Below are 12,308 nucleotides of genomic sequence, written 5' to 3' on the forward strand. Positions count from 1 at the left end.
AATAGCAGCAATCTCCCTCTCTCCCTCATTAGTCTAGCAATCTCCCTCATGTCACCTAGCCCACATTACACTGTTACATCATAGTTACCTCCCCCCCTGCATTCTGCAGGAGACTCCCTGAAATAGCAGCAATCTCCCTCTCTCCCTCATTAGTCTAGCAATCTCCCTCATTTCACCTAGCCCACATTACACTGTTACATTTTTGGGGGAAAAAGGAATGAGAGACAGATACATTTACATTGAATCATCAGCAACATTTCCCAGCACTTTACCAAGTATAGTATCTCTTACTAACTGCTTTGGGGCTCATCTACATTTGTATATAAGTCATTTTAAAAGATTCCTCTCAGATGTAGCAGTACACACCCACGCTTCTAGGTGCCACGTTCACAATCTCTTTTCACAATCTCTCCATATATGGAACTAGACACACCCTTAAAGTGGAGCATGACACGCCTCCTCAATGGGTCGCTGTACAAAATTCTGCTACCAACTATAATCTCCCTGAAACTAGTTTTCAAAAGTAGGCAAGTATGGCTGAGGTATAGCAGTGTGTAATGTGTAGTGTGGTGGACCCACAGTACTTGTCACATTTTTGCTACCAATTGCTGTGCGTGTTTATTAAGCTGCCGCTTTCTGCTCCTGCTGGGATTTTGGCTAAATTGATGCTAGATTTAAATGACAGCCATGGTGCCGAAATCACGCAGGGAAAATAAAATCACGCTGTATGAACCACAGTGCTAATGTACTTCCATGTTAATAAATCCTACAGACCTTCTATTTATTATTCTCTTAACACTTCAAGTAATCATAAAAGACAAACAAAAAGCATTTCGGAAACCAAATTAAAATCTGTCTTTAATCCCAACATGTTGGCAAAACGTTTTCAATATTTGAGCGAATATATACAGCATATAATTAAATAGGGGTATTTCCATTTGATGACAGAGGTTTAATTCCATATCTGGCCACAAGAGGGTGCTATAGGAATTAGCAAATCTAGCAAACTCCTCTGTAAACCAAACTCATCTGCTAGTAAATGGTGGAATATTTTTGTTGCAAATTCAGAATGACAAGTAATATGTAAATGAACCTCTTCAGATTTCCACATAGTTTTTCTAATGTTCTCACTGGACACTGTCGACGTACTGCCTACGGGCGCTTATTTATATTCTAGCCTGGTGAATTACTATACATGGTCATCAGTTAATGAATTTATATAGTCTCTGGATTTATGTACAATGAATGCTTTGATTCTGCTTCTAAAATAATTTATCATCCAATCATTATTTCCTATACACAGTTTTCTGGTTCACATTGCTTCTCTTCGCTCAGCGACGGGCAAGCTGTCCCGTTGTTGGCCGGTTTCAGGCGAATGTATCTAGTCCTGTTTTTCAGTCCCGTGGATCCGCAGCTGCCTTTACAGAGACCCCAGGGGGACCACGTGGAGACTTCACAGTCCAGAGGCGTTTCTGAAAGACAGATGATATATAAGCCTTGAACATTAGTCATCCCGCTCATTACTGATTTCTACCGTGATGACAAGAACACAGCACACCACAATGTTAGGGTTTATAAGATCTACCGCCATGTAGAGCAATGCACTCACCAAGGAGCTTGGAGAAAAAGTACCAATCAATCAGCTTCTAACAGTCATTTTTCAAAACACAGCCTCTAACATGACATCTAAGACTTCATTGATACTATGGGGCGGTATTCAAACCTGGCCGCTATTTACGACAGGGGAAACAGCGGCTTCCACCTATTCAATGCAGCCGTTTCCGACAGCATTGAGGGCAGATTCCGACAAAACAGATCCGACTTTAAAAAAAAAGTCGGATCTGGTGTGTCAGAAACGGTTGTGGATTGTCAAATCCGCTGCCGTTTTTTGCATCAAAACATTTTGAAAGTCAAAATTATTTTGCAAAAAGAACCAAAGCCCCTGACCCAGTATTGGTGCAATTACTCCCCAATGTCCTGCCAACTCTCCATCAGGCACAAGTTGTTGGGAACATCCTCTATGCTGCCACTAGGAGGTGCTAGGAGAACCAGGATACACAGCACCGAGCCTGCTCTGCCACACAGCTGCACAAGGGACATTTTTGCAATGCTATCCCTCAACATAAAGCAGTGTTTTTCAATCACTGGGTTGTGGCACACTTGTGCGCCTTGAGCTGTTCTCAAGTGTGCCACCAGAGATAGAGATGTCCACACTAGTTTACTGCCACCTTCACCAGTTCAACTGTTATTTACTGGTCTGTTGTTATCATGTGAGGACCAATGTATTTTATTTTTATTACCTGTGAGGACGTGTGATTGTTTTTTCATATGGGGGCCAATGTTTGTTTTTTTTCCTGTGGGGGCCAATGGGTCTGATGATGTACCTTGGTCATTTTTAATTTTTGTTTGGTGTTCCGCAAATTGAGGTGTAACTGATAACTTAAAAATACTGCAGGGGAGGAGCAGCCCCATCTCCTTAATGACGCTGTGACCCCCGGTTTCCCATGTGGTCTAGTGGTTGGGAGGTCGTCATTATTATATTATATAACCGGTACTGCCAAGTCTGTATGCCTGAAAAATGTCAGAAAGGAAAGTGGGCGCAGATCGCAGCTCTTAAGTTTCTATATCTATCTCAGATGTCCCCCCTGTACCAAGCACAACATATTAAGGACATATTTTATGTTACTGTAGATTGACTTTTATTGGAACATTTTCTAAGCATCATGTGATGGCGCAGAAGTGTAACCCAGAGCCGAATATATTAATAACTGTATTTAATGTTCAAAGACTTCTGCTTAGGATAACTCCGATCTGGACGGAGAGGGCCGCAGCTTACCTGAGACGTTCTCCTCTATCTCATTCCCGGTAGTAGTCACGTTTGATGCTATATCAAGAAACGATGTTATCTTGCCTTTCAGTCTCTTAAATGTCACTTTTGCAATGGGCGGAAGGCTCTTTAGCCTGGGATAGAAGAATGAGTTTGCCGGATGGTTTGGCAGGGAAGATGTAATCTGTCGGGAGAGAGAAATATTTCAACATTCGCAATTTTATTTCCTGAACTTCAAGGGGAACTTTTAATAGGTTATTTGGTGCTTTTGTTGGCTTTGCTGATTGTGAGGCTGCTGGAACGCCTGTGTAAATATACATATATCTATTATTCTGCGCAGGATAATACGCTTTCTGCAGATTTGCCTATTCCTTTGCCGTCATAATGTTTTTTTTTTAATTCTTTTAAAAATGTGCAGCAAAAAATATGGCAAAATACACAGAAAAAAAGACATAACTTAGACTGCGACTCTGCTGTTGTGGAACTACAAGTCTCAGCATGCACTGTCAGCCAAAATGGCGTTATTTAAATTATAGAGAATAAGGCAATATTTTTTAAAGGTTGGGGAGAGATTTACGGGGCAGATGTACTAAGGGGGTAATTCAGATCTGCTCGCTAAGCTGCGTATATATTCACTGCCTAGCGAGCAGAAAACACCACCACACCGATTGCGCACAGGGCCGTCTTTTCATATGGACTTAATGGGCACTTGCCCAGGGGCCCCAGGTATATAAGGGCCCTTTACTGATAGCTGAGGATCCCCTTTTTCCAGGGATACCATAATTTAGAAAATTGGCCCTGGGGAACTAGAGATATCCAACTTCAAAGCAGCAGTCCACATCCGACCTGTTAATTGCAATTCCCAGTCATATTTGTCAGGTTGTTTCTGACTGAGAGTATATTCCAAAAGCTGGGACTCTCCCCTTTCTGACGACACTAGCAGCTTGTCTCTATCATGCCAAGAACCAGAGATATCAGCCTTCGAGCAGCCGGTCCCTGCTCCAGCTCCAAACGTCTGATGTACAGTTTTATATTTTTGTCAATGGATTGCTCTGGCTCCTGATCTCTGATCCCCTAGTCCCCAGCACCTCCTGAAAGTTGGGACTCTAGGTTTTTATACTATTGAAGGCTAAGAAATCTATTTCCAGATAATGGCGATATCTGCAGTCAAACAAGCTGCCCTTCCACCGGAAAATTACGGATATTAAGCCTATTCCATTATCCAACCGTCCCCTGTGTATGAAACACCCCCTACCTCCCTGGAAGTCATTTACAAGGGACCCTTCATTCAGCTCAGTGCCCCCTTCCACACGTTAGTGTTCTACCTCCCACCACCTGTGCAGGAGTAATTAGCAGAAGTTACTGCTCCAGGTCCTACATGTTGAGTGGAAGATAGAGCACCCCCTGCCAACCGTGGGACATCAAAGCTGCTGCTGATAGCACCCCCACACCTAGGAGGGGAGAATGGGTAAGGGCCTTAGTGCATTGCTTTGCCCAGGGCCCCACACTGCTGTTAAGACGGCCCTGATTGCGCACACGCCCACCCCCGAATCCCTACACTACCATGCGAGAGGTTGTATAGGCTTACACATCTGCTCACATCCGGCCGCACAGAGGTAAAATCATTGAATGGTCGCACATGGGCGATTATGCGCACTCCCCCACCATCGACAACTGCCGCTATTGCACCTCGCTCATGCACTATGCGTACGGTACAACATGAAAAACCCATGTAGACCATTTCATGTGTCAACTTTTTTCCCATGTTGATCGTGTGTATGTTGACATTTTGGGGACAGACCTAGATACTGTTGACCTAACTACTGTTGACCCCCATGGCCCACCCCCTGCCCTGCCCCCTTTCTTCTGTCGCTCCATGGGGGGAGTGGGCCGTAGCACCTACCGATGTAACCGTGTCCTGCGGGATGGTGGCATAGTTGGGAGAAGAGAACGTGAATCCGCTGTCGGTTCCAGCATCGTATGGATGGAGATCCAGCGTCACAGACTTTTTCCACACTTTCCCATCGCAGAGATTGAGAGCGTCGATTCCCACAAACCAGTCAGGACTGGGCACAATCCTCACCATGAATGACACCTGATTGCGGGGAACAGGAAGAATGACAGGTTGTGAATACATTCCCCAAATCCTTATTCAGAGAGCAGTAATGGCTGAGCCACTGATACATTGTAGGGAGTAAAGGAAGAATGAGGCCCACAAGGACACCTTTCTGGTCCAAAGGAAGCGGGACAAATACAGGGACAGGAATACTACAATAGTACTTCTGACCCACCAAGTGGCGTAACTATGGTGTGGCAGACCCCGCCGTTGCTTGGAGGAGCCAGCGCTGGCGGGGTCTGTGGGGTACAGCTGAAAATAACCAAGCTGCCATGCAGGAGTGACCAGCGCAGTGAAAGGGGAGGCATGGGCTCCCATCCACAGCGCTGACAGTCCTGCTCCTACCCGTAAGGTAGGATGAGATGCTCCGGCGAGAGACGGCCGGGACACTGGTGACATAGCCGCAGACCTTGCTCCTGCTCGTTGGCTAATTTAAATCTTGTGCCGCCACGTGAGCCCAGCAGCCAATCAGGAATGGCAGTGGTGACTCCTGATGTCTGCCGGACCGAGAGCTGGTGCGAGATTTGAAATAGCCGATGATCAGCCAGGTCCATCGCCGGGCTATCTTTCCAGTGTCCTGGCGAGGACCTTCTCTGATACAACTGGGCTATGGTTGCCCAGCTGCTTTATTAGTTATAGCACAGGAGCTTCTGTGCAAATTCTACCCTGCTCATTACTTCACTCCCCTATGGCAACGAGCATGTAATCTCCCATGACATTGAGCATGAAGTCCCTGGCATTGATCAAAAAAAACCCTAGCAAGTAACATGTAGGTAAGCGGCACTTATGTGGCATAAAATGTAATAGCCAATACTGAGTGGTATAATATGTAATGGGCATCATGGTGTGTTGCATAATGTGTAATGGGCATCAAGGTGTGTGGTATAAGGTGTAATGGGCATCACAATGTGTTGCATAATATGCAATGGGCATCACGGTGTGAGGCATAATGTGTAATCAGCATTACGGTGTGTGACGTAACATGTAAGTGGCAAGTATGGGATTGAAGCAAAGGTTAAAAAAACACATGAGTGGGCTGTTGGTGGGTGTTAGGGGTGGTTCACTGTCCAGGAATCTCTCAACACAAAGGTGGTAATCCTACAGCCGACAGCTCACAGCCCAGCTCCCGCCCACAGCACTGACAGCCCGCGTCATGAGGCTCATGCCACAAGGTAGCGCTCCCATTAGTTAAAACTATACTCAGCAGCCAATAGGCTCTGTGTATAGCCGTAGCCAAATTGAGCCCTTCCTTGTGGCGGGCAGGTACAGTTGGAGCCGCCCGTGTACTGCCTTCCTTCCTCCGTGGCCTGAGTATTGCAAGGAGCATGTAACCCCTGGTAATGAGCCTGTAACCCTCAGCAATGAGCAAAAAACCCTTGGTAACAAGCATGCAGGTTAAAAATTGTTAGAATTAATGTATGTGTGTGTGGGGGGGGGGGGGAGAGGGGGAGGTGCCAGAGACTTTTTGGCTGGGGGGTGCAACATTTGAAGTTACGCCACTGACTACTCGTGTATTAGGTTGTACTAGGTCCAGCTGTCGGCATGGAAACACTCCCATGAATTTAATTACTAAGCTGGAAGTTATATTAAAGATGGGATGATGCTATGGGCAACCAATCAGATTCTATCTATAATCTTCTAGAAGGTATTAAATAAATAAGACGTAGATTCTGATTGGTTGCTATGGGCAACATCCCATTTTCTGTTACCACTCCCATCTTAGTAAATAAATAAACCCCCCAGTGCACCTGTAAGTACCCCCATGGGGATTGTTGTCTCATTATGCCATACCACCCAACATATGAAACTCCAAAATGGGGTCACACGCACATGGCAAAAATTTGGGGCACTGGTCCAGCAGATGGGGTCATGACCTATGCTCACAATGCTCTCTACCAGTGTGATTGTACTTACAGTGCGTCTATAGAATTTTTTGCCCTCTCCTGGCAGCTCAAAAGTTGGCAAGTATACCTAAAGGCCCATACACACTGGGCGACTTTGAGCTGAAAGTCGCTCAAAACAGCAGTAGCCTGGCAGGCACAAGATGGTTGTTCTCGACTTTATCTCTCTCTTTCCAAGCTTTCTCTCCTAATCTTCATTAGCTGCACATGTAACTAGAACATATCCCCCGATCCCCAATACTTACATAAGGGTGCCTGGAATGTGCCTCCAGCTCTGTAGAGGTCTGCCCTGTGCCGCTGGCGATGGACGGGGCTGAGAATATGCCATGTACACTCTGGATTCTCTGTCCGGCGGCCTCTATCTCCTTCATCAGCGCCCAGGCCTCTCCTTTCTCTGCAAAGTCCCGCACGCCATTGCTGGCATAGTTATTCCTTTTCCACATGTGGTAGTCAGAGCTATGACTCACTCCTGGTGGATGAGATAAATGGACTGTCATAATGTGCGGCTGGCTTTTCTCAAGCTGGGCTGTTTGTAAAATGCTAACAAACCTCATCCAGACGTGCGGGAGACAATAGCCGGGCAGCGAAAATATTTAACTCTTTCGGTGCAAAGAAGTTCAGATTAGCCAATAAGCCGAGTCAACAAATGGAGTTAGGGCTATTTCACACGCTCCGGCTCCTGCCGGGCAGCGAAACCCCGCACAGGCAGGAAGCCGTGCCGCACACAGCAGTTTACAATGGTAGGGATGGCCACAGCCCGGCAGCCATCCCTTCCAGTGGTGGGATCCGGCTGCAACCGGGCGGCTGGGCCGTGGCAGTCCTGTGTGAATGGACACAATCGTGTCCATTAATAACTACTGTGCTCGGCACGGCTTTTGGCCGTGCTGGATTTTCCCGCCCGGCAGGAGCCGGAGTGTGTGAAATAGCCCATACTCTTTGTTTATAAATATAGATATATGGACTGTCCGGCTTGTACATTCAGCACTTTTGTCACAGTCCCTTGGGTAAGGATCATTACAAGTGGTGGTTCCAGGGGTGGGACTGCAGCACATTTCAAAATTCAAATAGAGGAGTCACACCCACTGCCACCAACTGTCATTCCAAACTGAATCGCTGGCAGTTGGTTTGGCTCTCCCATTTGAATTTTAAACTATGCTGCCGTCTGACCTCTGGAGCCGCCACTGGCCATTACACAGAAATCATAATTATTACTTTAATATTGCCACTGTTTTAGTGACCTGCGTTTCTATAGGCAGGCGTTCAGCGAGCGTCACTGACCTGTTTAATAGGCTGCGAGTATACGCAGCCTAGAGAACAGGAATCAATCAGGCCCTAAGTACCAACCAAATAGCTGCTAGCTGTCATTGTTCAGGCTGTGTTTGAAAAATGACAGAAGGTGATTGGTTGGTTTTGATACATCTCCCCCACCATGATTTACACCCTGATCATCTGTCTGACTCCTGAGATACCAGAAAGATCAGTTCTGCACCTGAATAAGGTTTGTGATTGTGTTGCACAGAGTGATTGGCCATTGAAAGACTGGGGAGAGGTATTACACAGACCAGGATTGGAGCAGTTGTAATGGGTTCGGCCCTTCATAGCCATATGATTGGCTGTTGGAGATGTGAGTTTATCAATAAGCCAATCGTGTGGCGGATAGTGGCTGAACATGATTCAGAATATCCTGACTCCTGGGGGTACATTCACTAAAATGGCAGTTCTTTTGAAGATGGGATGTTGCCAACAGCAACCAATCATACTGTATTCTATCTATTATCTTCTAGAACAGGCATGTCCAAACTATGGCCCTCCAGCTGTTGTGAAACTACACATCCCAGCATGCCTTGCCCTAGTTTAAACATTCCCTAATAGAAAAACTGTGCAAGGCATGATGGGTAGTTTTACAACAGCTGGAGGGCCATAGTTTGGTCATGCCTGTTCTAGAAGGTACTAAAAGCATAAATAGAATCTGATTGGTTGCGATGGGCAATAGAGCTTCAATCTATTTAATTTTACCCCTTAGTATCAAAGTAAAGAGGGTAGTTCTCATGTCTGTTACTGGTTTGGAAAAAAAGGTTGATATTGATGGACTTGTGTGACCCGTGTGATCTTCTGTTCCTTACCACTTGTGGAACTAAGTAAAAAAATTACACAAAAATAGTTTGGTTGCTCCAGATTGGAAGGAATGTACTAAGGGGGTATTCAGTCTCGTCCACTATTTACACCGGGGGAAATAGCGCCTTTCATTTCACAGACAGATGGGACGATGTACTAAACTTTGAAGAGGGATAAAGTACCAACCAACCGGCTCCTAACTGTCATTTGTCAAACACAACCGATAAAATGGCATATATCAGCGGATTGACTGGTATTTTATCTCTCTCCCCAATGCTTAATACATAGACCTTTGTGTTTGAAAAATGACCGTTGGAAGCTGTGATACATCTCCCCCTAGAAAGGGGTCATACCGTTCTTTGGAAAGTGAGGAGAAATGGCATTCCCTTATTAATTACTCTTCCCTGCTTTACAGTATGTATCAAGATAGGATTTATTGGAGTCAGTCTGATCTCTGACTACAATACGTAGTGCGTTCCCTCAGCATGTAGAGATCACTTACCCAACAGCGATGACCACTGAGCCGGGGGCCTGTACAACGGATACTGCTTGGGGAAGGAAGACTGGCTCCATTTACCAGTGAAGGCTATGCTATACTTAGCAATCTCCTCCGCGGTGCACATATCCTCGCTCAACGGCAAGCAGCCGGAATAGCCCACCATAATCGATAACACAGCCAGGAAGGCTTTGTAGGATCCGCACAGCAGCGCCATGTTTTCCACTCTCTGCAAAGAAAAACATACACAAAAAAGGAATAACGAAAATACATTTTAAAAAAATGTCACAATTCTCTTTTTTGCTCCAAAACTGCACAGCAAAAACCAAGATCACTTTACATTCATCCCGATTGCCATCAATCAGCAAAATCCTATTTTATACTCACATTCCGGCGTCTGCTTACAGAAAGAGAAATGTATAAAAAACATAGAAAACCTGTAAAACTAATATAAAATACCAGCACTAGTTTGAATAATAAAATAACAATAATAACATAATCCAAAACAGGATCCGGCACTCAGAATAATCCCCCTTGGGGTACCTTGCTCCGGTGCCTTCCTTAGAAGGCAGCAACACAATAAAAGGTGGCACTTGGAGATTTTTCAGTGTTGAAATAAAAAACGGTATTACATCTGAATATCCGTTATCCGAATTATTCAGAAAACCATACATTCCAGAAAGTGGGAATTTTTTTTTTTTTTTTTGCTAAAAACCTACTGAGGAAATCTATAACAGCACTACTGAGGACATGATATGTAACAGGCACTACTGGGGACATCTACAACAGCACTACTGAGGACATGATATGTAACAGGCACTACTGGGGACATCTATAACAGCACTACTGAGGACATGATATGTAACTGGCACTGCTGGGGACATCTATAACAGCACTACTGAGGACATGATATGTAACAGCACTACTGGGGACATCTTTAGAAGCACTACTGTGGACATGATATGTAAATGGCACTACTGGGGACATGTAACTGGCACTATATATATGTGCAAGAAAATTATTGCTTGGCATTCAAATTCAATATATGAGATAGTACACAAATTTTGCTTCATTATTTTAAAACCTTGTTCCATGCACAAATAAAATATATTTGCGTGTATTTCATGTGTTTGATGTGCTTATACAACATAAATGCAAGATATTTCGAAATACATCATTGAAATATTAAAATATTCCGAAATAAGGAATAATCCGTTATCCAAAATTCTCCTGGTCCCGAGCATTTTGGATAAGGGACACTCAACCTGTACTGTGCTCAATGTTTTGGGTCGTACTCCTCTTCTTCGGGATACAAAACCATATTATATAGACAAACAGTATATGAGACATAAATGCACTTTGTGTTTAGACGGTTGATATTATTATTTAAAATAGATCTATACAATAAGATTTTATCCAATATGTTTAATAATTCTGTACGTTAAGCAAAGAAAACATGGTCAAACATGAACATTATTATTTTACGTTTACGCTAAGCAGCTTACTGTGAATCTCCCTAGTTTGAATCTGTCTTACCACAGATGTCCAGCCCAGGCCGGATTCCTGCACAGTGTATAATAAAGTACAGATGCCTTCCCTCATTCTGTAGCAGTGGTTGCAGACATAGGAATATTGTGCTCTATTACTTACTAGTTTTGTATGACAGGGCTCCGTCAGTCTGGGACACCTGCGTCCACTGGCAGCTGATCGCCTCTGGTGTGGGGGAAAGGAGGAACCGGGCTATTTATGCTTCACCAGGGTCCTCTTTGTCCAACAATGATTGTGACCTGGACCTCACAGTTTAATGGAGCATTCAACATCCATTTACTCTGAGGGGATTTTTTTTTTTTTTAGTTTTGGGGAGGAATTATTGGAACCTCCTGCGAGCCAGTTGGTCGAAGTTTCTCCAATAAAAATAAATGTGAGAACGCTGACTAAACAAATTAGGTTTCGCTAAGTGCTGGGCTGCAGGGCTCACCCCCCCCCCCCCCCCCCCCCCCCCCTCCTTTTTCCCCAGGACTTTTTTTTGTGATACATTTGGGAAATGTTTCCTGAAAGTCACGGTGTGAAATGTCTTATACATTAAAGCAATGACGCTCTCTGGGGCAATTTAGGCATTGAACTTGGGGGGGGGGGGGATGTCACTCTTTTGTCTGATTAATATACGACTTGTAATAAAGTCAGATCATTCCCTCGGTGTGTGTAACAGTGGCGAGCGCTCCCTCCTTTTACTGAGAACAATGGATTCAAGAAAGACGTTAACCGTGTATTTTATATGCAGGAATCAGAGCTGGGTAACAGGAGTAAGGGAAATATTGAAACAAAACCTGCTTGTCTCTGCGGGTTGGGATCGTTTGGTCTACAGCATGTTAGGTCGACACCATTAGGTCGACATGGGTCTAGGTCGACAGGTCAATAGGTCGACAAAAGCGTTAGGTTGACAATCAAAAGGTCGACATGGGGTTTTCACTTTTTTTTTTACCCGAATGTCGACACAGTCGACATAGACACAGTTTCCAGTGCACCGCATCCCCTCGCATGACTCGCTACGCTCGCCATGCTTCGGGCATGGTGCCTCGCTGCGCTTGGCACACTATTTTATTCTCCCACCACGCCCTAGTGGATGGTAGGGCATGAAATACCGCCTGTCGGCACATGTCGGCTCAAAAAACTGTGGAAAACCCCATGTCAACCCTTTGACTGTTGACCTAGACACTGTCGACCTAATGCTTATGAGGACCTAAAGACCTGTCTACCTAGACCCATGTCGACCTATCCCCAACATACAGTAGACCCAATGACCGTATCCCATCTCTGCTGACCACAGCAAGTGTGGTTTGGGCTTATTAACAC

General features: G+C 44.9%; 1 protein-coding gene across 1 annotated transcript; it reads right to left on the reverse strand.

Moving 5' to 3' along the window:
• Window positions 1–97: 97 nt before the first annotated feature.
• Window positions 98–11,242, reverse strand: SPON2 (spondin 2). Its single transcript, XM_083155940.1, has 6 exons — window positions 11,106–11,242; window positions 9,462–9,684; window positions 7,090–7,313; window positions 4,731–4,922; window positions 2,837–3,011; window positions 98–1,472 (listed from the first exon to the last, which is right to left on the reverse strand). The coding sequence occupies exons 2-6, from the start codon at window positions 9,670–9,672 to the stop codon at window positions 1,294–1,296; spliced, it is 981 nt and encodes a 326-aa protein (XP_083012066.1). The 5' UTR covers window positions 9,673–9,684; window positions 11,106–11,242; the 3' UTR covers window positions 98–1,293.
• Between the last annotated feature and the right edge of the window lie 1,066 nt (window positions 11,243–12,308).

This window comes from Crinia signifera, chromosome 1, assembly GCF_055691185.1.
Source record: "Crinia signifera chromosome 1, ASM5569118v1, whole genome shotgun sequence".
NCBI classification, from domain to species: domain Eukaryota; kingdom Metazoa; phylum Chordata; class Amphibia; order Anura; family Myobatrachidae; genus Crinia; species Crinia signifera.

What these genes read in the sequence shown, in the direction of transcription:
- SPON2 (XM_083155940.1), bottom strand. Translation starts at nt 9,672, where the DNA reads ATGGCGCTGCTGTGCGGATCCTACAAAGCCTTCCTGGCTGTGTTATCG. An exon ending in TCAGTGGTCATCGCTGTTGG is followed by an intron (nt 7,314 to 9,461) that starts GTAAGTGATCTC and finishes CTCATCCACCAG; the next exon opens with GAGTGAGTCATAGCTCTGAC. An exon ending in GATAGAGGAGAACGTCTCAG is followed by an intron (nt 1,473 to 2,836) that starts GTAAGCTGCGGC and finishes TCTGTCTTTCAG; the next exon opens with AAACGCCTCTGGACTGTGAA.